This window comes from Ursus arctos, unplaced genomic scaffold (genome assembly GCF_023065955.2).
Source record: "Ursus arctos isolate Adak ecotype North America unplaced genomic scaffold, UrsArc2.0 scaffold_11, whole genome shotgun sequence".
NCBI classification, from domain to species: Eukaryota; Metazoa; Chordata; class Mammalia; order Carnivora; family Ursidae; genus Ursus; species Ursus arctos.
In genome coordinates, this window is record NW_026622775.1 from 50,103,820 (window position 1) to 50,131,054 (window position 27,235).

Genomic DNA, 27,235 nt, shown 5'->3' on the forward strand with positions numbered 1-27,235 from the left:
GAAAAAGCAAAAACGATTTTAATAAAGAAAATGTCTGCCCTCTGAAATCAAACACATTTAATACTTTTATAGTACACTGAAGTTATATCTTGTTCTTAAAATATCTTTCCTCCAAATGATTCTGAGGCTCAATCACAATTACAGAATACATAAAATTAAGTATATTAACATGACACAACGACTTAGTACTCTATAAAGTACATTATTTATGACTCTACAAGGCACACAGTTTATACAAGTTAATATGGGCTATATGAAGTGTCCTCAGTTTTCAGGTACTTAGCCCTGCTAGCCAGGGTGAACATTCTTTTAACAGTATACTTTGGTGTCCTTTGAAGAATGGACATTGAAAAAGTTAAAAATGAGTTACTATGTAGGCACTGATGTATGGAAAATACACTTTGTGTTTTTATATATTGTAAGCTGGAAATGCCTTTTGAGTCACATACAGATTTATGCTAGAAAGCCTGACAAACACTGAACAGTCTGTGAAGAATAGAAAACATCTTGACCAACAATTCAGATGAATATAATTCAACCATTTGCTGCAATATTAATTTGCTTATTAAATGAATTACTCTGAAATCCTTTGGTTGTCAGGTACCAAAATAATTTTGAAGTTAGAGAACTGCTTTCCCACTTAATTCTTGTGGGTGGCCCAATTCCCCATGATATTCACAGCTGAGAAGTATTTTTTATGCATTTTTATCTCAAGTGATAATCAGGAGCAAAGTAAATCCTGTCTTAAATTTAAAAAAAAATGCAAACCACTCCTCGGTGCCTTCAGACTGTTAGGTCTGCAAGACATAGGCTTAGCTCCACTTCCTGAATGCTGCTTTTGCATGCTGTCACCTCTGTAACAGACTGAAATATGTCTATCATTACATCAGGATTGCCCAACCTAATGACCATCTAATCCAATCAACTCAGGATGGCCTGACCTAATGAGTTTCAGATGTAGTGCTTCTAAAGTCAGTCAATAGTAATACTTTAAAGAAACTTCATTCCAACAAATTGAATATAAAATCTTTGTATTATATGCAGAAGTTCACAAAAAGCTTCAAGGATGTCTGGTCAAAACCTATGGCCAGAAGATTCCAAAGCCCACACATTTTGTCCCAGTGTAATTATGACAGCTACAATAAAAGCAGTAAAAAGCAAGACAAGCAAATCTTGGTCTTTCTTACATGATTACAACCTCATTCCCTGGGGTAACAGGTACTGAAAGGATGTTGCAAGTTGTGCTTGTGTTTAGACAGATGTCATCTGGGACCATAAGCTACAGGAGTTTCAGATTTTTTCATTATCATCATTGTTGATTTTCTTAAATGCGACTGGGCTTGCTTGTTTCAAAGAAGTCTTAGAAACATCTGTGTGCATGGTAGACATGGCTATCGTCTCGTAGTCATCATCCCGAGACCGGAAATCACAAAAGTTAAAGAAGAACTGCAAGTCTCTCTGGAAATTTTTGTTCAGGAATCCATAGAATATGGGGTTGACACAAGTGGATATCATTGCCGTCAGGTGGCACAGCAGGAATAGGAGATTGTGGTTGCACGTCGCAATGATCTGGTGATTCCAATCAAACACAGTGTTAAAGATGGTAAGGGGCAGCCAGCAGACTGCAAACGCTACCACGATGGACAACAGCATGACATTGATCCTTTTGGTTTCACTGGACCTGTATTTATTGTCTCTCATCTTGTCCATCATGCTGTTTCTCCTTTTTAAGCGTATATATATCTACGGAGAGACACACAAAAAAAGTTCAAATAGAACCACTAATTTAATGTGGAATTCTGTGGAAAGCGGGTTAAAATGGAAATGGTAGGGGGAAACGTTCTCTTACCTTGAAGTAGCAAATAAATATGAAACAGAGTGGGCCAAAATACTGCAGCATCAAGAGGAGAGTTGTGTAAGACAACCTATGGGAGTCCGATGGAAATTTATCAAAGCACACGTATTTGTCCTTGAACGCGTCAAGTGTTACATTCTGGAACGGCTCATCGGTCAATACTTGATAGATGAGGAAAGGTAGAGAAGAAACCACAGCAAGAACCCAAATGACACCAATACCTACGTAAGCATGTCTGTTATTTGGTCTCCACCCTCGTGGGTTGATAATCAGCTGATGGCGCTCCACAGCAATGAGAACCAGAGAGAAAATGGACACGGTGATTGAAACACATTGCACAAAAGGATTCAATTTGCACATTGCCTCACCAAAAACCCAGTGGTCCATTAATGTGTAGACAAATGTGAAGGGGAGACACATGATGGCAACTAGCAAGTCTGAGAAGGAAAGGTTCACGATCAGGATATTGGTAACATTTCTCATCTCCTTTTGTTTCAAGATGATTATAATCAAGGCCAGGTTTCCAGAGACCCCGAGAATTATTACAGCTCCATAAGCAAGAGCTAATGTAAATATCATGGCCAAGGGCAGATGACAATCATCACTTTCAAAAGCCAAAAACTGGGAATTCTCTGAAAAATTACAGAAGATTGAATGATTTTCAACTTGGGAAAATAATGTTGAATTCATTTTGATTGGTTGGGTTGTTATAGATTACTCTAGACAAATGGAAAATATGTTTCTTCGAAGCAGATCAAATGTTCAGCTTATTCTTAATTCTCCATATTGCAATCCACTTATCAAAATTATTCTCAATTCTTCATTCCCTTGAACTGAACAATCTGTAAAGAGAAAATGACCAATGGCATTACTAATTTTATTGAGGGCAGTCAAAATGAATTCTGACTCACAGTACTGTTTTAAGTGAAGACATTGAAATAAATAAACAAAATGTAATCTGTATAAACATCTTTTTAAAATAGCAGAAATAGTGCAAACATTTTGAAAAAAACTCTTCTAATATTTTTTATTGGACTTGCAATTACTACATTTTGATCCAGCAAAATGTAGTAGTCTGTAAATTAGTAAGGTGTCTGTAAATCTCATGCCCAAAGTCTTACATAAACCACTGCCAACAGATTCCGAAACATTGTAAAAATATGAGTGTGTAACAAAAAATTTAATGCACAGATTAACACATAAGCTATGAAACAAAGGAAAACAACTACAAAAATTTCCCTAATTCTTCCTCCTACTATAGAAATGAACTAATTCATTAAGTTGTACGAATAGCTCCACCATATACTGAACTGCTCTTCAAAGCTGATATTTAGAACAATTGTGTTCAAAAGGGGATGATCAATACAGTGAAACATCAAAAACCTTTGTCATATGAAGGGCTATGGAAGGGACAGAAGACGTTTAATCCAGAAAAGACTAGGAATGGTATAGACGTCTTCTCATATTTGAATGGGTAGCATGTGCCGTAGGGAACTGGGCTTAAAATATTATATCTTAACTATACAAGTTAGAAATAGGACCAAGGGAAGTGTAGTACAGTGTATATTAAAAACAAAACAAAACAAATTTCACATCATTATGAGGAACAAAAGTTTAATCGAATGAGATCAACTGCCTGCAAAACTATGGGGTGCTCCATACACAAGAGTTTGCAGCTGCTACATGAAAGACTTTTGGGGAGCTCTTGCATTGTGTAGGAGATTTAACTGGATATAACTGAAGCTCCTTCTAACTTTAAAGTGCTAGGATTTTATTAATACGTCAGAAGCTTTCAAAGGATTTCTAAGGTTTTATACATGCAAATATCCTCCCTCCCCCCTAGACTGTATACTGATACAATGCAGGGACCTACATTTTGTGGTAATTTTGATCTTTCACAGCATTTTGTGAATGAAGACTCTTTTCTTACCAACAAGAGAAATTACAGACAGTGGTTTTTTAGAGATTAAAAGCTCCTTTTAAAAAAATGTGATTTCCTCCAGATTGCTAAATAAATATATGAGATTCAGGGTTTCTTATGCTAATTAACAGGCCATTGTGCCTGTGTTAAGAAAGGGAATTGCATTTATTTCTTTTTTATGTGAGAATAAAGAAAATCATGCAAATGTACTTCCATTTCAAAGGAGATAAGAAATTTAATGAACATTTGCCTTTTAAGTGGCACCTCTAATGAACCCTTCCTTGAGTGTTTTTGCTTTCTAGAATATGAGGTGTTTTTTATTATAAAACCACAACTTGGCTTTATAAAACTTAAGAATAAAAATAAAGGTTTCTAACATTTAGGGAGAATGGAGGAATTAAGACTAGGAATGATTTCAAGTGTATACATTTTTAGAAGCATGGCCCTCCCCCCCCCCCCCCCCCCGCAACAACCAATACATAATGGCTCCTCAACTCCTGTAGCCATCACCCTTTCTCTCTCAAGAATGCCAAAGGGCGGAGAATAATTTCTGTCTCTTAGTGTCTGAGAACAAACCTTGAAGAAGTAAGGAATAATCTAACATTTCTTTGCAAATTCCTCACTGAAGAATTCAAGAAAATGTTTTCATCATACTTCATATTCGCATTGCTCTCAAGATATTCAACATGACTTACTAGTTAATTGTGAGTTTCTCTTCATTATTTAAAGTAAAACGAGCATGAGAGGAAAGTGCGCCCTCTTTATCCTATGACTTCTCCTGGCTCCCTGCCACTACACACCACCAGATGATAAGACACTGTGAGTACGTTCCTCAGCCCGACACTTGAAGACCTCTACATTTTGCTTCCCTTTGCCTTTCACTTCCTGCTCCAATAGCCCCATGGTGAATGCTCTGTTCCAGGTGGGCCAGTCTCTTCACAGCCCCCGAGTGCCCTCCAGCCTGTTGGAGCTTTGCATTCACCTCCGTCTCCGCCATTGCTCTTGCTGGGTGCTCTGGCTCATCACCAATCCAAATGCTACCCATCTTTCAAAGCACCATTTAGCGCCCCTGAATCCTTAACTGGCTCCTCCCAATTACGATAAAATCTCTTTCAGGTAGGTAGTGTATATACCTCATGGCGCCTTGCATTTACTGGATTTAGAACAAAAATGTGTTGACTGACATAGTAGGCACATGGTTGGAATAGCAGGTTCTTATGTGAATTAATCCTAACATCAATAACTGAATTCTGTCATAGTCCCTTTACATGCAAGATGGAGGCTAATTACAATAATCATTTTAATAGGTCAGGTATATAGGAGAAAATGTTCCATTTTTGTGTTTAAACAAAGGAACTGTTTCTGAAAGAAAATTCATTCATGCAATAAATATTTACTGAACACTTAGTTTGTGTCAGGCATGGTTTTAGGGGAGATAATAGTGACCTTCTCATTGAGTTTCTAGTCTTGTGGACAAAGAAAGCCAAGAAAAAATAAATTGGTAAAAGGGACAGTATGCCAGATGATAGGTATTATACAGAAAAATAAAGCAAAGAAGGGCAACTGGGGTTGTTGGGAGTTGCACTTTATTACTGGGTGCTAAGGAAGGCCTCAGCTTGCCTGAAAGGATGGCATATGAACTAAGACTTGAAACTGGTGAGTGAGGAAGCCATGTAGATATGCCAGGGATGGCATCCCATGTGGAAAGAACAAATGTAAAATCCTTAAGGCTGGACTGTACCTGGTGTATTAAACAGCAATGAGAAGTGCAAAAAATAGGAGACAGACTAGTAGAAAATTAATTAGAAAGGGTAAGCAGAAGAGGAACAGATTATATAAGACCTGATTCCATGGGTCAGTTTGACTTTTTATCTGAGAAAGATGAGGAATCCCTGGAGAGTCTCTGGTAAAGGCATGAAGTTAGCTGGCTTGTTTTAAATTATTATTCTAGCTGTTGTTTTCAACAGACTTAAGATAGGAAAGGGAAGTAGGGAGATTTATTAAGAGGCTAATACAATAATCCAGATTAGAGGTAACAGAGGCACAGACTGAGGTGTTTACAATGGAAAGGAAGAAAAATAGAAATTTTAAATCCATTCACTTATTTTGACAAAATTCAATACATAATACAGTGTGTGGGCTACAAAGGCAGTTTCTTACAGATGGTTTTAGGTGAATACTGAAATTCAACTCTGATACCTTTGAAATTATATTTGATGGACATGCTCTGGTAAGGAATAGTAGCCTTTCTACTAAGTAGATGTTAACTTAGCTATACAGAGAATGTAAACTATCTTTTTAATTGTTTGCAAAGCCTCCTTTTCTAAGTGCATGTTTGGTAGTCATTCTAGTTTGGTAAAACAGTTCTGCATTGGATAAAATGTGTATTTTCAGGCTATCTTAGTATAACTTCATGAAAGAATAGTTGTCAGAAAATAATACCAGGAAAGAATTTGCATATATTATATTTGCAAAAGAAAATAATTTGATATTTACTATCCCAATATTTAAAATAAGATATGAAGCTACAGACATTGCAAAAATTAAAGGTTGTTAAACCTCAATACAACTGTTACGAGCAATTAGAGACAAAATAGAGATACTATATACATCACCAGTTGGAAACTTGGCCCCTTTCCAAAGGGAAATTTCCTTCTCCTTTCCAATGAGAATGCTGGCCTTTCACTGCTTGCCGTTCTGAGTGATGTTACTACCTGAAAATACACGTTCCTGGTCATAGTCTGCAGCAGATAAATTTTTTCATATTCTCAGAACTGGCTGTTCACCCTTACTTGTTTTGGAAAAGAAATGCCAGCCTTGTTACATACAGCCTCCCAAAGTTACTGCTAGTTTATCTACGTGAGTTACGTAATTCCCTGTTCTTTCCTCTCCCGGTGCAACAGACAGCTGCCTTAAAACGATAAGGGAAGACTCGGAATGCTGTAGTCACCCACCAAAAAGCACTCACGATTTAGTCATAGGTGGGCAACTGGGCTGGATAGCTTTCAGCTCTCTTTACCAGTGAAGCATTCTAGAGTCTTGGGGCTGCCAGATACTCCTCCTCGGTTTCTGGTCCAGGGAAAGAGCCCCAAGCTCCGCACGCCCACCCTGCCTGGGTGCCACCTAGCGACTTAGGCTTTTGCACAGGATCCAGGTACGCATGGCAAACCTGAGCGCTCGAGGGGGGGGGGGGGTGAAAAGAAATGTCAAAACCCACTCCCTCTTGCCTTCCCCTAGGTTTTTCCTGTGCTCCTGCAGTTACCAAAGAATGAAATGGCATGGTTAAATCAAAATTTCTGTTGTTATGTACCCACCTTTTCATATTGTGTAACTAGGTGAGTTGTCCTAAATCTTCCCTAGCCTGCCCACCTTCTCCCGCCCCCCCCCACCCGTTTGCCACCCATCTATCAAGGAACATCTCTACCCGTGATGATGAGACTGGCAAACAAAACATCCAAACCAACCAAAAATAAAAAAGAAGCAGAGCCGAAACTCAGTCTGTTCTCTGTGGACTAACACCAGTTCTTAAAGCATTCGCCTCTCTCTAGTCTACCTGGAGACCAACGGAACACTCTTACACCACCTGTACCTCCAGTCTATGCCCAATCTCCTAATCCAGCCAGGGTCCATCATCGCTGTTCTAAAAGGAGCTGAAGAACTCGATGAAACTCGGAAATAAAAGAATAGGGCTCGGGGTGTCTACCAGGGCGCAATGACAGACTGGAAGGGTCAGCACCGAGGGAGAGGGGCTCCATTCCAGCCCAGACGCGGGGAACCGTCAAGTGTCCGGGGGACCGTGCGTGCGTCCGGGTCCGCTGCCGCGCGGGCGAGCCCGAGCCTCCGCCGGCTTCCCGCGGGACACGTGCGGCGCGAAGAGCACTAAGGTGGACCACTGGTCAAACCCACCAAACCCACCGTTGCCCAGACCATCCCAGCGACCCGTTCCTCCGCGTCAACTCCAGCGCGGCCGCCCGGGCAGCCAGCTCCAGAAAAACGCAAAAGATAAGCGAGGTCAAGGGAAGACGGCCTTACGAGAACCCCAGGAGGGGAGAACTCATATCGCGGTGCAGAAACCCTGGTGGAGCAGGGTGTGCGGATGCCACCAACTCCCGGTTACTAACGTCGGCCGACACCCACAGGCAGGAGTCCCGGAGTTGTCCGATCTTCTGCTGCACCTTGCGACCTGCCTGCACCGGGAGCCCAACTGAAAGGCTTGACTATGCCCCACCTCAGTTTCGCAGAGTCAATTTCGGGCACTCGCACGTTTTTTCTTCCTCTCTCATCCCTCACTCCATCAATGAGAGATTTCCAAAAAGTCCCTTAAAAGGTGTAAACTCGAAACTTACCCTCTGTTGGATTCATCTTTCTCGCCCGTTTATTAAAGCGGGAAGAATGGTAATGGAAGGGAGCAGAGAGGGGAGAAAAGATCCGTTGGTATTTCTCCTGCTCAAATCCTAAAGATTGATGAAGATAGGAAGAGACGCCCCCTTAAAGCCGAACTCCACCTCATCCCCGGATCACGTGACGGCGCCCCGCGAGTAGCGCCTGATGCTCCCCCCGCAGACACCTCAGCTTGATATACACCTCGGGGGTGCGTTGCCTAGGAATTCTGGAAAGAAAAGCAATTAAACATATCCATACATTGTTAGACACATACGCGCTGTGCAGAGGAAAGTAAGCACTCATCCCCACACTCCTTAACTCCCGGGAAGGCAAGAAAATTTTACGAGGCTTTTACAAAGTCAGAGCCACGGTTTTCCTTTGTTTGCAGGTCAGTGCCATCTTGTGGCCGAAGTTATAACCGGCTGAAATGTTGGAGCGTCAGCCGAACTCAAGAATGAAAGGGAGTGTAATGCAGAAGAATAGGAAATGTGAAATTCACCGCAACAATGCCACTAATAAGTTTCTCGCTTTCTTTTGTATATTTCCGTTTGCATATTTCTCACACCAGTGCCGAGAAGGTTTTTCACCATTTTAAAAGCGAACAAAGAGAAAACCTTACCAAAAAAAAAAAAAAGTAGCAAATCTCTGATGAGATAGCCTGGCCCTGTATTCCTTCTTTCTTTCCACTGAGAAAATGCTGTCAGGTTTGTTCCCAGTGCCTCGCTGCTTTTTTTAGGGGAGCACGATGAACTGAACATCTCCCTGGTGGTCAAAAAGAGTCAGTGCCATTTCCTCGGTGCTTAGTCTACTGCTGTACTGAACGTTGTGAAGAAAAGAACGGAATGTACAGAAGAGTACATTGACGGTGGCAAAACCATCATGGTGCTCGGTGATTCTGGATAATTACTGATGCACTGATCTTAGATGTTTTACTTAGTTGTGTTCTACTTTGAAAAACCAAAGTTGTGTATTTCACAAACACATGTACGCAAAAATTATTTACTGGTGAGGATGAATACAACTTCTTCCAAATCAAGCTGCCAGAAAATAAAAAGGGTTCCTAATAAAGGTATAGGACACTGCCTAGGATACGCATAAAAGTTTTATTACATAACAACTATGATTGCATTCTGTCTTCAAACTAAAAACAAAACAAAATTCCAAGAAAAATGGAATGCCCTGAACTTTACACTGTTAAAAAATGCTTTCTTTCTCTATTGGGCAAAATAAACACTATTTAAAGTTCAGTATAAGTCATAGCTGGTTTATTTATATAGTGATGTAAACATCTCTGTTTTTTTTCCCCCCAGAAATCTTTCTAAAATATTTGTCATTAGACATATTTTTGTACAGTTGAAAAGGGTGTGTGATCAAGAATTAAAATATCATGGTCATCTAATAATGAGCTACAATAATAGATGTGAGCATACATTTTACAAAATCCTACTACAGGCTAAACAGAGTAAAATGGCATATATATTTTCTTTTTTTATTCTTTTCTCTTTTTTTAACCAAGGATGAACATATAAAGCCTAACTTAGGAATTTCAGTTCTTTTAAAGAGCAATAACTCTTTAGGTTTCTTGTCGCCTTTTGTCTACTCTATTCCCTCAAGTCACATTCCGAGAAGCAAGTTTACCCCAAGGTTCTGATATCAGGTTGGCTGTTTTCAGTCTGCTGCAAGAATTACAAATGAAATCATCTAATTTTCTTTGAAGAATACATTTTTATGTAAGCATTTTTGCTATGTCAACAGGATTTTTGGAGTTGAAAATATAACCTGGACTCGTTAGACACTTTCTGTATTTCCCAAGAATGCTATAATAATGCTCAAACTACTATGGCCAGTGTATTTTATCACTTTATTAATTGAATTGTTATAAAGTGTCCCCCATAAGGCAAATTTATAAAGCTGCATTCTTGAAATATTAATATAAATACCAATCTTTGAAAGATCATTGGTCTCAAAGACTTTTCTATGTCAAATTTTGTGGTACAAAAAGAAGTTTTGAAATGCTCAACAACGTAGCAAGTTACATAATTCTCTAGGAATATCATTTATTAAGTACTCTTCCAAAGTGTAAAATATAAATAACATTTTTAAAAGTGTAAAATAAAAAAAATCAGCATTGTATAATAACCAAATACAACATAAGATCCTCTTATAATGTAATCTTATGGAAGGTTTGACATAAAGTAATCCGAGTTCCTAAGAAGACATGTGTTAAAGAGTAATCTGAATTCCTCAAAAGATGTATTAAAGAGACTATATGTGTGAAATAAAGATAACTTCTTTTTCTACTCTTAAATGAACAGCCAGTTGCATACTTTCTTATCTGGGATTCAAACTAGATAAAACCTCACCTTTGCTAGGGAGAGAGAACTTTTTCCATTTTGTGTATTTCCTTCTGAAATTTCATAGCCATCTGACCTATAAACCATGAATAGGAGAATTAAATTAATGACATGTTTTCATGTTCTCTTGGGTAAGTCTTTTGTTCTGTCATTTAAACAGAAGAATAGGCTCTACTCATTAAATCTCTGCAGACCTTAGTTTTATCATCTAAAAAATGGTCTGGCCCTTTAAATTGCATGATTCAATGACTGCATAGATAAAAGTGTATCACTATACTTGCTGATGGAATTTATCCATTGTAACTAATTTATTGGTCTCCTGATGAATTTCTGCTGCAAGGGTTAAAGATTCTAAAATGCTATTAGGTCTTAATACAGGAAAGTTGTCATAAATTATGACTCAGAAAAATCTTGATAGGCATTAACACTACATGTGAAAACTAGAAAGTGGATGACATTGTAGGAGAAAATTCCATCAGGGTGAAACTTGTATGAACCACGTTGGTGAGTAAGTTCATATTCTATTCATTAATTAGGTGCCAGTTTTTCCACTTTCTGTAACTTACCTATTACATTTATTTGAATTGATGATGTCATAGAATATAGATTGCAACATTATTTTACGGACCACGAAGGAAGAAAATGCTTCCAGTAATGCAAAGACACACAAGCAATTGTAAATGAATCTCAAAGTTAGAGTACTAAAATATTTTTTAAAATCCTCATCTTAGAACCAATGAAATATAGGAGGCAAAGAGTTTTGACTAAATTGGTTAGTACAATCAAATGGTCAATACAATCACTTAATTCAATTGTCTTTGAGAATTAACTCTCAGAAAGAAGTAACAATTTAGTGTAAATGTTAGTACACAAGTATGTAGGCAAACAATTCAATTACCTTCTTTGTGCAGAGAAGCCAAATAATATTTATGGATTTGTTCTTGATTTGAACTGGGAATGCACTTCAAGAAAGTTCTCATTTCGTTACATAGACTACAAATTCAGAGCATTTGTTTTAAAATTCTCAGAATAAGACTCTAGAAGACTAGGGTCTTAAAACTATTTAGTAAATATCCAAACATTCTCCTGCAGATCTCACCTTGTCCAACACCCTTTATACATTCAACCAAAGTGTAATGTTATCTTACAAAAGTGTCACATTGTGTATTTATTACATGGTATAATGAACAGAGCTTTGCCATTGTTACTATTATTGCTTTTGATTAGAATTATTACTATTCCCTTCATATCTCTTTCCAAAGGTATGGAGTAGGAATAGTGGGTGAGAAGGGCAAGTTTGAACGCGCCTCTAAACCTGCCATCATCTATGACAAATACCTCCAACAGTTCATCTTGCCCCACTTCCACCTCCCATGACCCCCACCCCGAAATCTCAGCCTTAATATTAGACCCTTTCACAACACAACACAACACAACACAACACAACACAACACAACACTACAGGCAGCCAACATCAGTAGATCAGACTTGGTTCCATGATGTAAAGCTACTTCACATCCCTGAGATAGGGCAATTTTTCCTAAAGGAAAAAAAAAAAAAAAAGACTCCTTATGTCCACATAAACAACTTCACAAACTGGCACAAAGGTGGTATGAAGTGTTCCCAGGCATCACTTTGCTTAGGTAAGTATCCCATTTTCATTCCTTTGTTTAAAGTCTAGCTATTGCTTTTCTTTCTCCAGATACATATAAACTTAGAAAGAGAATAAATATCCAAGGATGGGCTGGGGTACAATTGGACTCTTCTGAACCCAGGAAATTGCTTGGCTACCATTCTCTACTAGCATAGCAGCATAAAGGTAAAAATAACCGAACGGCACAGATTATCCAAAACTTTAGCTGAGGGACACCTAGGTGGTTCAATCCGTTAAGTGTCTGCCTTCAGCTCAGGTCATCATCCCAGGGTCCTGGGATCGAGCCCTACATCGGGCTCCCTGCCTGGCAGGGAGCTTGCTTCTCCCTCTCCTTCTGCCTGCCACTCCCCCTGCTTATGTTCTCTCTCTCTCTCTCTCTCAGACAAATTAATAAATAAAATCTTTAAAAAAAAAACACCAAAAAAACCTTAGCTGAGACTTAAATATTATCCAGAAATTCTTGGGCTTGAGTGACTTCCAGTTTCTCTTCTTTGAGAAGGTTTTTCAAATTGTCACCCTTCTCCCCCAGTCTTCTACCTTCTACCGAGAAACTCTCAGTTTCTAGACTCCTCCTTCCATCTGAATTAAGTAAAAACCATAGGACATTTACTCCCTCACTTCTGCATTCCTCATTTCAGCAGTGACTCCTCTGCCCCAGCTGTTTCAGCCCCCAGGCTTTGAGTCAGCCTAGTCCAGATTTCCCAGCTGACGCCCCAAACACCGTGTGACAGAGACAAGCCACCACCACTGTGCTCTCCCACTCAATCCATGAGCATAAAATCCATGAGCGAGTTGTTGTTTTACTCCACTAAATTTGGGAAGCTTGTTACACAATAATATAACTGTAACACCTGTTTATTCAACAATTCAGTTTTCTTGGCGCAACACTAAAATGAAAACAAAAATAAAATTGCTCACTCTTGCATTGTAACTCCCTCACCCACGTCAAAGCTTCTGTAGCTGTCTTCTCTTTCCTGGTAACTTTTCCAAAACTGAACATTTACTGTCCCCTTATTTGCTCTTTAGATATGGCCCACCTGAATCCACCTCTGCCCATAACACCAATGATCAAAGCCAGTGGAAACAATTCAGACATTATTATATTTATTCTTTATGTTGGTTTGACTCTCTTGACCTTCCTATGCTCTTGGAATTTTCTTTTCCTTTGACTTCATGAACTCCACACTTCAGGCTTTTCTCATTCCTTACCGCATGTTCCTCAGTTTTCTCTCTCAAGATCAGCTGTCTCCCTCTACTTCTTAAGTGGCTCATGCTATATAAATGGGCCCGAGATGGCACCTGCGTATTAGCCTAAATGCCCCCCCCATATTGTTTTCTCCTTCACACAGCAGGCTAGGACAAGTGGCCCAAAGCCAGACAGCCCCAAACTCAAATTCTCACACATCTAATTGCTTTAAATGTAATCCAAATAAATATATTTTTAACCAGTTAGAGCCCATTTACTTTTCATACCCTGACAAACTGCACCCATCATCTGTTAACCATAGATAAAAGAAATCCTGTAGCCATGAAAGACACCAAACTGCTGTTGCCCTTTAGAGCTCTGTGAACCAAGTCTCTCCACTTAGCTACTGAGTGATATCACCTAGACAAGTGAGCCTACTCTCTATTTTCCCCCTCTCCCCAAGAGTCCTCTGTCCTATCTCCCCTTCTGGATGGTAGCACCATGCTGTTGTCTTTGGAAAATCTCTTGCCTGGAGAACCTACCCCTGTCGTGCGACACTGTCCAAGACCACTCCCAAAAAGCTCGTGTGTTACTGCCTTTCGTGGTCCTTTCATTCCCTTGATTGACCTGAAATCCCCAAATTTACCATAGATCTCATTCTTAATCTTCTCCTTTTTTTTAAACCTTAATGCATAATCATACCCTCTGTCACCAATTATATGCCTATATGCTCACAACCCTATATTTCTATCTAAAGGACAGATCCCTCTCAGGCTTCCTTGGCAAATGTGCTTCCCAGCTGGTGGACAGGAATCTCAGTCTTGTCATCATCTCCATCCCTCAAACCAGAATCTAAAAACTATCCTGTGTTTGTCTCTCACACTCTCAAATGCAATTGCTCACACATTCCCATTGATTTTACCCCTTAAACATCTCTCAAATGTGTTTTTTCACACCATCGAACTCTACTTATTTCTCTGCTAAATGGACCTTCTGCCTCAGTGGTTTTCACAATGGTCCAGGTATATCCCTCCCCAGCTTAGTCTAGTTGCTTTCCAGACCCTTCAAGTACAATGTCCTTTTAACCAATATTTTCAGTGTCTTCCTCTCCACTTCCCACACACTCAGTCATACCAAACTATCTGCGCTTCTCTGTTACATCCACTCTCACCTTCATGCTATTTCCCCACTTCTTACTTACCCTTCCCTGCCATCTGGGGATTCAACTCTCACCAATTCCTCAAACCTCAATTCAAGTAGCTTCTCAACTATGAAGCCCTCTTTTATTCTCTCCATCTCTCCAAATGCCCCCATAGGCTGAATGTGCCTTATTCATGTTCCTGAAGCACTCTAAGTTTATTTCCAACATAGAATTAATACACTAGATATAATTAATTGTTTATTTGCACAGAACCACACTGTGGTCTCTGGAAGGCAGTGACTACTTTTTTCACTTCTTTGAACTCACAGCTTAGAATTCTATCTGTTATACCACATGATATTGAAAAAAGTTCTGTTGAAGGATTGAAGAACAAAGAATAAGGTAGGATAACATAAATTATGAACATCATAAATCAAGCCCATTTGTTCATCTGAAACATTTAAAACTGTCTTGGGCATTTTAGTTATGGTGGATTACTGCTCTTTTATACATGCACATAATACGTGTGTGTGTGTGTGTGTGCATTTACATATATGTAAATTCTACATATACTTTATACATATATATGCTTATTATATTCTTCTCTTGATGATTCTTCTCATTTTTAAAATTTTCTTTATGTGTTAATTCTGCTTTCCCTGGTAAGTATAAACTTGAAAAATGAATCCTACTGCCTTTAAAAATGCATATAATGTCCAGCAGAAAAATGTCTTATAAGTTTTTCTACCTACCCACTTTTAAAAGCTGAATTACCTGTGAGCACGAAAAGAGTAAGAATACGGTAACAGATTCCTTTTTGAAGAGCCTATCATTTAACCACATCAACTTTTTATTCTGGGCTTATGCTTTGAACAGTTCTCTAAACATTCTTTTTAAAGACTATTCAAAACAAACCAACATATCAAAAACAAATAAACTATTTCTCTTTCACTTCCACTTAAATATAGTAAAGCTATATTTAGACTTATAAGTAGATTTAAAATACTAACCATGAAAACTTAGCTAAGAAATGAAAATTTATTTTTAAAAAGCATATTGGGGGATACTTATCAACAACACCACTTTTTGTTTTGATTTACAAAAGGGAAGAATGTATGGCCTACCTATGGATTTACATGATAGCAATATTATATCTCCAAAAGAATCTACGTTCTCTTCTTCTATATTTTTTGTGCTGTGATTTTTAAAATAATATAATTAGATGAAGAATCATCTGTTGATATGTAAGACATCCACAACTTTTTAAAAGAATGAATCAAGTATCATTATGTAGTTATTATAGCTGCAGGGAAGAGAATGTGCCAATAAAAATGGAAAGCTATCAACAGTATTTCTTTTTTTCTAATATGGAGAGAAACAATTTCTACGACCATCAAATTTTTCTCAAGATCCAGAAAGTTTCTCTTTCTACACATATATCTATGATGCATGCTTGTTAATGGCATAAAGTCATAGGTAGTCAGAGCTTAAAGGACGTTCCATATCTACCAGTCAAAACATTTCATTTTACAAAGAAAGTGAAAACTACAAAGGTCAAGTGTTTTGTCTAAAGCCACACCATTAATCTGGAATAAAACCCGAATGAAATCCGGGTCTTCTGACAAGTATCCATTATACAAATACATCTGTGATATGTGATTGCATAACTATATAGATGCATACAACACGTATGTGTGCATGTATTTTCAACGTGGAAAATTTATTGAAAGAAAAAAGAACTGTACAATCTGTCTGGCAATTAGTCACTGAGTTATAGTTAATGATTTAATTATTAGGGAATCAAAAGGAAAGATAAAGTATTGCTTAAGTAGCAAAGTGCTAACTGGGGATGTACTGCATGGTGACTAATATAACAAAATAAAAATTATAAAAAAGAAAGTAGCAAAGTGCTTGTCAGAAGAAGACAATTATATGTTTATCCTGCCCCCTTAGGACCTCAAAATTATCTTTGAATTCTCTGGGAAAATGGCTCTATGCACCCAAGTCTTTGGGTCAGCTTTTTTTTAATTGCCTTTGTTTCTTAAAAAAACTGCATGTATTTCACAATTATGTTAGTTCCTTGTTTTAAGTCCTAAATATTGATTATATCACAAACTATTACAGTTCCAAAGAAATCAATGCAGCAATGCACATCCTAAAAATATTTTGATAATACGTGGAAATGGCCCTCACCACGTCTTTTAAGAATTAAGGATTTAAATTTACCATGATAGAAACAGTGGATAAAGAAATGTTTACTCTTAATGAATATAACAAATAACCTCACTGAAAAAAATGTATCAAATAAGATAATACTATTTTTTCTACTTTATCACCACTATTCCTATAACTAATATATCGATATCACATATCATTTGAGATTATGTCAATGCCCTTTAGTAACTGTCCTTCACAAATGGTTAAACTGTTATTAAAATGCAGGAATAACTTTGTCAAAGACAACAGACATGTTCCTCAGAGAAATGTTACCCCAGGCATTGTTTGGAATGTCCTATTATTCAATAATTCGTCTTAGGAGTCCCGAGTGGTTTTAACTTTCACCTTTATAGAAATGCTTTCTTTCATAACTGATGAAGAGCCATGAGAACTGGAAAATAGCCGGTTTAATTTTGTAGCACACATAAAATCCAGCTTAATTTCCCAAATGAGCATTTTATAAATAGTGAGTAGGAGAAATACACAGAGCAGAGGTGGACATTACTATTCGTGTTCCCAAAGGTAGTACTCCACGTGCTTGAATTTACTCCATAAAATAGGAACAAAATCATTTATTATATTCTACAAAGAGTGATGATGATTAGTCTTGAATCTCTCCCGGGAAATTTGAAGATAAAAGCACACTGATCTTCATATCTTCCTCTTTATGTAGCATATTGTTGGAATTTTCAAGTGGACCAAATCTTCAAAAGAAGGATTTTTTAAAATAAGTCGTTTACTCCATGTATATTAAGTGTGTATTTAAAGAATGCTTTCTGAGGCTTGCATGTTTGTGTGTGCAGTGGAAGAAAATGGTGGGTTAATCGAAATCTTCATCTCAATGACATGTTGGCCTTTTATTTTTAATACTCTAATAATAACAGTCACTTAAATCTAAGGGTCGATATCATCAAAAGAAAAAACAAATTTGTGGAAAAGAAATAAAATCCATCTTGTATTTTTAACATACAAAAGCTTGTAGCATAGATGAGTATTTTGGAAGATAGTCACATGGGGTTCATTTGGAAGCTGTTTTAACAACAAAGCGTATTTGAAGTAAGTATGTATTATAACTGTGCAAGGGATGGAAGAATAGAAATTTATGTGGCAATGTGGAGTGGATTGATCATGCTGATGTTGGAGTGAAGAAAGTCTAAGAACCAAACTTTGTTTTCTTATCAGTCACCCCTTCTTGACATATTATCCTTCAGCTCACCGACTGCACGATCCAATGGGCCTGCTCAGACTGCCTTTTCTGTCAAGCATTTGGGGGAGAATGTACTAATATTCCAGAAATAAGACAGAAAAACATGAAGTAGGAACTGGACTTACCTGAGGTATTTAAAAGCTCTTGGATGACTCTTTAGCCAATACAATGACAGTCTCTACAGATTCCCTGAGTATCAAATATTAAAATTCAGCAGAGAGGAGACACAAGAAATTTTGTCCATTTCTGAGGTAACAGGTAGGGTTTGCTGCCCCCAGAAACTAGATTTGCAAGTTGCATTGCTACCAAGGGATACAGTCCTCTCCAGTTCAGAGTGCCAGTCCCATTGGATTACACTCATCACTGAACACTTGATGCTATGATTGTCCCATGATTGTTTTCAGCTTTGAAATACACAACAAATACAATCTTTTGCCTGCAAGGCCATGGTCAAAAACATCTGGACCTCTACCCAATCTCTCCAGTCTCTTTCTCTCTCTGTCTCTCCCCACTCCCTGCCTCCTACACACACACACACACACACACACACACACACACACACACACACACACACATATACACAGACACAGAGCACAGAGAAACCTAAAATACCTGCCTAACAAAATACCTACCTAACAAAAATAAGGCAAACCTGCAATTCAGATTTGGAAACACTGGGGATAGAAATCACGTTCAGGAGAAAGAGAGGGCCAAATTTTGTAGTGCTTTTTTGATTGTTGTCTTTTTTTTTTTTTTTTAACCTATGACAACTCTTTTTACCCCCCAATCTTCTTTATGTTTGTTACTCAACAGTCCTGGGAAACGTGAATTCCATTTCAACCTCACTCCTCAGCTCCACGCCGCTTGCCCACGCCCACAACTACTTCTCTTTAGCAATGGGAATAAATCCTTTTTCCTGTTCTTCGAGGTGCATCAAATCTCTGACCCTTTGTGTCCCCCGCTCCCTCGGATCAACCTCCCTGCTTAGACTTCTCCCTTCCTCATTCCAAAAAGGTGCGAAAAGAGCAGCGCTCTGTTTTGGTTTTTATTTTTTCAAACAAAGAGAAAACCTGGGCCTTGAAGCTTTTTCTCATGTAACCTAAGCTCTTAGAGGTCCCCCTGCGCTCGCTCCCACATCAGCTCAAGACTCCGAGTTCCCTTCACCAGGCTGGGGACAGAACTGGCAAAAATCTTCCTGCTCGGCAAGTTAACTTGGCCTCGGCCGGGAACCAGAGGCCAGAGTGACGGGGTGCCATCTCGAGGGCTGCAGCTTCTCCCCGGGGCCCCAAACAGCAAGGTAGGGGCTGGGATGCCCCGAACCCGGGCTTGGGGAGAGGCTGTCGCGGAGCAGGCGCCCTAGAGCAGGGTCTCCGGGGTCCCGGGAGCAGTCACGTGTTCCCGAGGCGCCTCTAAAACCCCCGCTGCTCCCCGCTCCTTCCTCCCTACCCCCGCCTCTTCCCCACCGCCACCTCCAGGTCCTCCCCCTGCAGTCGCCGCCGCCCGGGCGCAGAAGCGACCGAGTTCCCGGGAGCCGAGGCACCAGCACCGGCCCGGGCGCCCCGAGGTACCGGATTCAGCCTCTCCCCGCCGCTCCCTTCCGCGCGAGGGTGGGCCTGCAGGGAGGGGCCGAGGCCGTTCCTGGCTGGGGCAGAGAGTCCGCGCGGGGCCGGGGAGCCGCACCCCTGTCCCCGGTCCCCGGTCCCGGGGGTAGTCGGGACTCGCGAGAGGGCGAGTGGGGAAGCCAAAGGTAGAGCGGCTGGAAACTGGGGGGTTTGGGATGGAGGAACAGGCAATTGTTAGGCGTGAAGGGAGAGCTGGGAAGGGACGAAGCTGAATTCTTTCGTGCGGGGCAAGTACTCACCCGGGGTGGGGCAGGCACTGGCTGAATCTAGGAGGAGTGTCCGGAATCCGCGCTGGAGCTGCAGCTGGATCCGGAGCGAGCGGGAGGGGTTTCTGCGGGGACCTAGCGCTTCCCCGGGGGGCGAGCCCCGGGGCAGCCCGGCTGGCATCCAAGGCAGGGGAACCGCAGTCCACGGGGTGCTCAGCTAGTGCACAGCCGTAGGCGGGCTCTGGCGCGGTCCCGGGGCGCGGTCCACCGGGCGCCACTCGGTCAGTCCACCTGCCGCGCAGTCCCGCAGCTGGCCGCAGACCCGGAGGCAGCCGCGCGCCCGGATTTGCGCTCCTGTTTGCAAGGTGGCCTCCTAGGACAAATGCGAGCAGTACCATACATCCATACACCTTGAATTCCAGAAACAAGGAATTTTTTATCCCCAAGTTCACAGACCTCTAGTTTAGCTTTTAAAGGAACTGAACCAGCGTGTTGGATTAAAGTCGAAAGACTTTGCCGAGACCATGGAATAGCCTGAGGCTCTCAGCAGAATTTTGAGCCGGAATGCAATTTTAGATTTCAGATTTCTCAAGGGAAAAGAAACTCTGCTGTTAGAATTAAGAGAGGGTGGCGCGTGCCTGCGTGTTTGTCAGCTGAGCAAAGCTGTATTTATCTTTCCAACTCAAATTTTGCCAGATTCTAGCTTTAAAAATAAATCATGGGAATATTTGAGAGCATGGAACCTCGCCGTTGTTCCAGGATCATAGCAAAATAGGCAATAGTTGATATTTTATCATAGCTAGAGGGGAAAAAATTCATGTATTTTGTTCTTTTGTGTGTGATTGGCATTCTTTGTGAAAAGATGTGCATTTTCATAAGACAGGAAATTATCCTAACAAAGGACAGTTATTTTAACTATATTAGCTGTCTCTTAGTATCCTTTGAGTTCCCTGTAGTTCCTCTTATTATTCTTTTTTAAAACTATCTACTTAACATACCTAAGATCTATTCAGAAGATTTCATTTGTCTTGGTGTCAGCTATAGATCAATTTTTATAAGAAAATTACAATATCAGAAAATTACAGTAAGTCTACAAAGACATTGCTTTTTAAAAGTCACCACAGTTTGACAAAAAACTTTTACTATTTTCACTTTTTACTCTGAGGATTAAAGTTTGATGTTGCAGCCTGGGAATTCTGATGGTGGGAGCTAAAACTAGATATAAAAGAAGAAAATGTCATAAGTAAACAGAACAAAGGTTTCACATAGTCAATATCAAATTTCTTCTAAAATAATATTTCATTTTTGAAACATTCTTTCTGGTTATAGTTCATAATTTCTCTAGCACTCTGAAATGAAGAAAAGTACACATATTACATTACTCTTATGTATAAAATATTCATGTTTTATAAAATTGTACGGTATTCATTATAACACTTGTTGAAAAGCAGATAATTATTAAACAGATCTACATTTCATTATAGGTTTGCTTATTATGCTTTTCAGGGAAGTGAAGGGGTAAATTTAAGAAAAGAAATCCTTTGTGCTTTTTTCCCTTTCATTTTAAAGTAGTTTCTCTACCTTTGATTTTCAATTTAAAAAAAAAAGACAAATCTTATTGGACAACATTTCCTACTGCTTGAAATATCCCCTGGCTACTGTCAGGAAGGAGGGCATTTTTCTTTGTCCAAAGTTCTTCTAGTTGGACTAAGAATTAAATTTCCATGAGACAGATTAACAGAAGAAAATCAAATTTAGTTCCTACCTACAGGGAATCTACACAGACATGGAAATTCCAAAGACAGGCAAAATGAGGTATATATGTCATCCTGAGCTAAGGAGAGGGGTAAGGGAGGAAAACCATTAGCAGGAAGGTGAGACGAGATGTTTGGAAAATGAAGGTTACCCTGTTGTGCAGATGTTTCTTAGGCAAAGAGGAATCCCTATAAATAGCTCTTTTCCTGGTACAGGTCCACTATCTAAAATTTTTTTAGGCAGTTAGTGGGGAGGTCAAAGTTTCTACCTGAGTTTTTTGGGTCTTGATTATTTTCAGCTCAAAATAATCTACCTGCTATTATTGTGTGGCCCACTTTGGGTATCCTGCCTTTGGCCCCCACACTACAAGATGGCATGTTAAAGAAACAGCTAAGCATTCCATTCCTTCCCTCCCGCCCCATTTGCAATATCTCCAGTTGTAAGAAGTTATTGGAGCAAAGATTCACAAAATGTTCATGTAGTGTGGAGTACATTAGGTATTATGTGTATGTTTGCGTGTAGATGGGATGGGTTGGCCTGGGGCTAGAGGGAGAGCAGCACAAGGTTGATTACAGTCACACCAAAATAAAATGAATAAATGAATGTTGAATGAGTGAATGAATGTTAGAAGAGGGGAAAAAACATAAGAAAAAATGATAATTTATCAATCTATCAATGGGTGCAAATAAACATCCATGATATTCAGCAACAATGTTAAGTGTTCACGCTGTGGTGAAAAAAATCCATCGCTGGCAATCAGGAGAATGTCATACATTCATTCATTCATTCACTCACTCATTCATTCATTCATCATCCATTTAGGGCCTTTTATACCTCAGGCACTTGTAATTACTCATTGTGTAACCTTGAATTAACTCCTCAGAACATTACTCACATAGTATCTTGTATTTGTTATCTTTATGCCAGAGCCTACCAGAGCACCTCACACATTAATTGTTCAATAAATGCTAGTTGAATGAGCAAAGGAGGGAACAACTAATCTGTCTTGGCTATTCATTAATAAAAGGAGCCTCCCCTTTAAAATTGTATTTAAGTAGTGTTTTTTTAGGGAGGCAAAGAAGTGTTGGCCTCAGTTTTTCCAGTGTCCAGTGAATACTCAGGATGACATTTCCTTGATCTGCTTAGTAACAAGGTGGTGGTTTTTATAATTTAATAAATTCAGTATTTTCTGTGCATGTATTATCATAGAAAATTTTTAGTGACACACCACAATCTGATGTACTTCTTTTACATTTAATTAAAAACAAATGTTGTCAGTATTTTTTGCTATTTTAGTTTCATGTTGCTTTATCACTGAAAATATCTCATTTAAAATTTTAAAATGCTAAGCAATCCCCATTGTCTATGGATTTATCACCTTATTCCATTTTAGGGCCATTTGAAAACCTGTCTAATTTCAGTGGTTCCAATATATATGTGTACATAAACAGACATATACAATATATACCTAATATACACACAGTCATACACTATTCTGAACTTTCTTATATTCTCCGGATGATTCATTTCTGTTATTTTAAAGCTGGGAAAAATTAAATTAACTTTTAAAATGATGAGTCACAAGTGTTTACTTAGCATCCACTATGTACAACATAACTCTATTAAGCACCATTTCCAGCATGAAAAGAATTAAGACATTTTCCTTTGTGTCCATTAGAGTCTAATTGAGAAGACCAACCACTACATTGGAGTCAATCTGAATTTTAGATTCAAAACCACATTGTTTCTCTTACCACAAATTATACTGCATTTCCTCTTCCTTCAGAAAATTTTGGACAGTAATATTTTACTTTAAAAGAGTGTCATCCTCTAGTCATGTGTCCCAAGAAAGCACAAAGCCACTGTAGAATCAACTACCCAATTTCTCTTTTGTCCTTCCTTAACCTTGGTCGTAGAAAAGGTACTCAATAGCCACTGATCTACAGCAAAAAAAAAAAACCCGATTGTCTCTAGAAAGTGAGTCAGAAGAAGAATAACTGAGCAGGATCACAGTAACAAATAACCTGTACACATTATCGGTATACATAGGATTTCAACAAGGGAGATGGAACCCAGGAAATTAGGCAGGAAAACCAGCCAAAGCTACTTTGATTAGACGCTTACGAACCTATACAGAGCAGTTACTGGGATGCCATTAACTAACTGGTAATATGAAAAATAAGATGGTTCAGTAGATTATGTGAGTAACTTTTGCACCTCTTACCCCTTTTAACGTGGGGCAATATCAATATAAATTGTTGGCTAGTGTCTGAGAATGAATGAATAAGACCCTGAGCTCATGAATTAGTTTATCTTTAAAGGGATGTAATTTGTTCCTGGAAAGTAATTTAATCAACATAGAATCAGTTGTAGAAGTTGTGAAAAACTTAAACTTTCAAATTTTCTCATAGAACAATGATGCCTGTATCATCCTACTGAGACCTACTGTATATAAACCTGAAGTTAAAATTACTGATAATGAATGTATGTACACAAAGGATTTTCTATTTTGAAATATTTTGGATCAGGACCTAAAAGTCTCTTATAAATTAAAGATAGTAGTATTCACTATTAATTAAATATATATGTATTTTTATAATTTTAACCATAGTTATCCAACTGTAGATCTAGAAATACATACATAAATATAAATTGATATGTAGTGTAAATGCTTTTTAAAGTTGCATTATATAAGGATCTCTATTACAACATCTATATTCATCAGAATTAATTAACTATTGCTATCCTGAGTATTCTATAGGAAACTCTTGTTAAAAAAATAGTAGTGCTTACTTTTTTGTAATCCTGTCAAATCTCAATATGTAGCAGTAAATGAGAAATACCATTGTGCTATTAATAATATTGCATTGTTAATTTTGTTTGAAATGAAAAAAAAACTTATTATGGGGTATGATATTAGTATTACTTCTACATTTAACTTTAGATGTAAGATTTCCTCAGACAATATGAATTTATTCATTCCTTTTAAAGCTGAAAGTTATTTTCAATTTTTAAATTAAAAAATAAACAGGTAAATTTTGGTTTTAAAAACACTGTCAGACTGCTGGTCAGTGGCTATCTTGATTCATGATAATCTGGCACATCTCAAAGGACTAAGAATTGATTATGGAATGATTTTGCCATCTAGTATTGTGCACACATAGTCAACAGTACAGCTTGATAAACACATAGTAAGTGCCTACTGTATAGACCTAAGTCCTGGGATAGTGTTTCTATGCTTGAAAGCTTACATTTGAACATGCATGAGCTAGATAATATTTAAGATACCAGACATTTGTTTGAATTTTTCATTTTTCCATAAATATTTATTTAGCACCTACAGTGGTGAAGTTACTGGGCCATGTATTGTGGTAGATACCACGAAGAATAAAGGACAGTTTTCTGCTTTTCCATTGCTTACAAATAGATGAGGTAGGCTGCTATGTATTTTAATTATATTGCAAAGCAAATTGCGACATATAGCATCACACGGCTATAAACAGAGCAGTATGGGGACTCCAAAGAGGACATCGATTCCAATTGAGTGTCTAGACCAAGGAATACTTCAGGATAGGTGACTTTTAAGTTTGACCTTGATTGAAGTTGGAAAAGAATGAATGTTTAAGATAGGATTATGTGACCACACCATGAATAAGTACATTGACTAGACAATTAATAGTAATGCGCTATTGTAAATTAGATATCTTAAAGTTCTTATATACATTTGCCTTTTCCTTCCCTTTCATTATGTCTATGTAAATCTAAAAAACAAAGTCTGCTGTTTTAACACAAGTTAACACACCATAGAAATGATGATAGACTTAGACTTACTGTAATTGTTATTGGCTGGTATTTGCTCTGCACTTGGAACCAATTAAAGACCTTGTGGAACTTTGTTTAGGAGATTAATAAGGTATGGGAACAAATTTTTAAATTTAGTTTCCCTCTCAGTGGATTAATTTATAGTAGTCATGTAATTTTTTTTAAGTTGTTAACTAATGTCTTTTTATTCCAAGCAGGGCTTTAATATGGATTTAGAACTCCAGGATTTTTACAACAAAACCCTTGCCACTGAGAACAATACTGCTGCCACTCGAAATTCTGATTTTCCAGTCTGGGATGACTATAAAAGCAGTGTGGATGACTTGCAGTATTTTCTGATTGGACTTTACACATTTGTAAGTCTTCTTGGTTTTATGGGCAATCTACTTATTTTAATGGCTCTCATGAGAAAGCGTAATCAGAAGACGACAGTCAACTTCCTTATAGGAAATTTGGCCTTCTCTGATATTTTGGTTGTGCTCTTTTGCTCCCCTTTCACACTGACCTCTGTCTTACTGGATCAGTGGATGTTTGGCAAAGTCATGTGTCATATTATGCCTTTTCTTCAATGTGTGTCTGTTCTGGTTTCAACTTTAATTCTAATATCAATTGCCATTGTCAGGTATCATATGATAAAACATCCTATATCTAATAATTTAACAGCAAACCATGGCTACTTCCTGATTGCTACCGTGTGGACACTAGGTTTTGCAATTTGCTCTCCCCTTCCAGTGTTTCACAGTCTGGTGGAACTTCAGGAAACATTTGGCTCAGCATTGCTGAGCAGCAGGTATTTATGTGTGGAGTCGTGGCCATCTGATTCATACAGAATTGCTTTTACTATCTCTTTATTGCTAGTTCAGTATATTCTGCCCTTGGTGTGTCTCACTGTAAGTCATACCAGTGTCTGCAGGAGTATAAGCTGTGGGTTGTCCAACAAAGAAAACAAACTAGAAGAAAATGAGATGATCAACTTAACTCTTCATCCATTCAAAAAGAGTGGGCCTCAGGTGAAACTTTCCAGCAGCCATAAATGGAGCTATTCATTCATCAGAAAACACAGAAGAAGATACAGCAAGAAGACAGCATGTGTGTTACCTGCTCCAGCAAGACCTCCTCAAGAGAACCATTCAAGAATGCTTCCAGAAAACTTTGGTTCTGTAAAAAGTCAACCCTCTTCATCCAGTAAGTTCATACCAAGGGTCCCCACCTGCTTTGAGATGAAACCTGAAGAAAACTCAGATGTTCATGAAATGAGAGTAAACCGTTCTATCATGAGAATCAAAAAGAGATCTCGAAGCGTTTTCTATAGACTGACCATATTGATATTAGTGTTTGCTGTTAGCTGGATGCCGCTGCACCTTTTCCATGTGGTAACTGATTTTAATGATAACCTTATTTCAAACAGGCATTTCAAGTTGGTGTATTGCATTTGTCATTTGTTAGGCATGATGTCCTGTTGCCTTAATCCTATTCTGTATGGTTTTCTTAATAATGGGATCAAAGCTGATTTAATTTCCCTTATACAGTGTCTTCACATGTCATAATTCTGAATGTTTACCAAGGAAAGAACAAATGTTGGGATCATCTAAAACACAGTCACAATAACTCTGTATGTATAATAAACAAATTTTAGTAACGTAAAATTTCATTTATGTATCAGAGTTCTGAATTTGAATGTCAGTTCATAATATGTGGAAGATAACTTCAATGTGTGATTATATATAGTATGATGAATTCATTTAGTTGTATAAAGACTGTGTCAACGCAATCTGTAATTTCACTTGAAGAAGTAGTTATATTAACTTTCATTTCATCTTGTCTCTTAAACAAATGAATTGTAATTTTTGTTTAAAATAAAAGTTGTATCTAACCAGCTCGGTATTTTTTTGTTCAAAATTATAAACAAAAA

At 38.4% G+C, this 27,235-nt stretch overlaps 2 protein-coding genes across 4 annotated transcripts; one reads left to right on the plus strand and one right to left on the minus strand.

The window, feature by feature from the left end:
- On the minus strand, positions 1 to 20,324 carry NPY1R (neuropeptide Y receptor Y1). Of its 3 annotated transcripts, XM_057310159.1 has the most exons (6): positions 19,780 to 20,292; positions 10,523 to 10,589; positions 8,123 to 8,385; positions 6,392 to 6,490; positions 1,850 to 2,697; positions 1 to 1,743 (listed from the first exon to the last, which is right to left on the minus strand). In XM_057310159.1, the coding sequence occupies exons 5-6, from the start codon at positions 2,543 to 2,545 to the stop codon at positions 1,291 to 1,293; spliced, it is 1,149 nt and encodes a 382-aa protein (XP_057166142.1). In that variant the 5' UTR covers positions 2,546 to 2,697; positions 6,392 to 6,490; positions 8,123 to 8,385; positions 10,523 to 10,589; positions 19,780 to 20,292; the 3' UTR covers positions 1 to 1,290. The 3 variants fall into 3 exon arrangements, with proteins under 3 accessions (XP_057166142.1, XP_044240344.1, XP_057166143.1); XM_044384409.3 differs by lacking the exons at positions 8,123 to 8,385; positions 10,523 to 10,589 and having other exon boundaries at positions 19,780 to 20,324; XM_057310160.1 differs by lacking the exons at positions 10,523 to 10,589; positions 19,780 to 20,292 and having other exon boundaries at positions 6,387 to 6,490; positions 8,123 to 8,407.
- On the plus strand, positions 19,387 to 27,007 carry NPY5R (neuropeptide Y receptor Y5). The gene is made up of 2 exons (XM_026499095.4): positions 19,387 to 19,482; positions 25,521 to 27,007. The coding sequence occupies exon 2, from the start codon at positions 25,530 to 25,532 to the stop codon at positions 26,868 to 26,870; it is 1,341 nt and encodes a 446-aa protein (XP_026354880.3). The 5' UTR covers positions 19,387 to 19,482; positions 25,521 to 25,529; the 3' UTR covers positions 26,871 to 27,007.
- Positions 27,008 to 27,235: the final 228 nt, after the last annotated feature.

What these genes read in the sequence shown, in the direction of transcription:
- NPY1R (XM_044384409.3), bottom strand. Translation starts at nt 2,545, where the DNA reads ATGAATTCAACATTATTTTCCCAAGTTGAAAATCATTCAATCTTCTGT. An exon ending in TATTTATTTGCTACTTCAAG is followed by an intron (nt 1,744 to 1,849) that starts GTAAGAGAACGT and finishes GTCTCTCCGTAG; the next exon opens with ATATATATACGCTTAAAAAG.
- NPY5R (XM_026499095.4), top strand. Translation starts at nt 25,530, where the DNA reads ATGGATTTAGAACTCCAGGATTTTTACAACAAAACCCTTGCCACTGAG.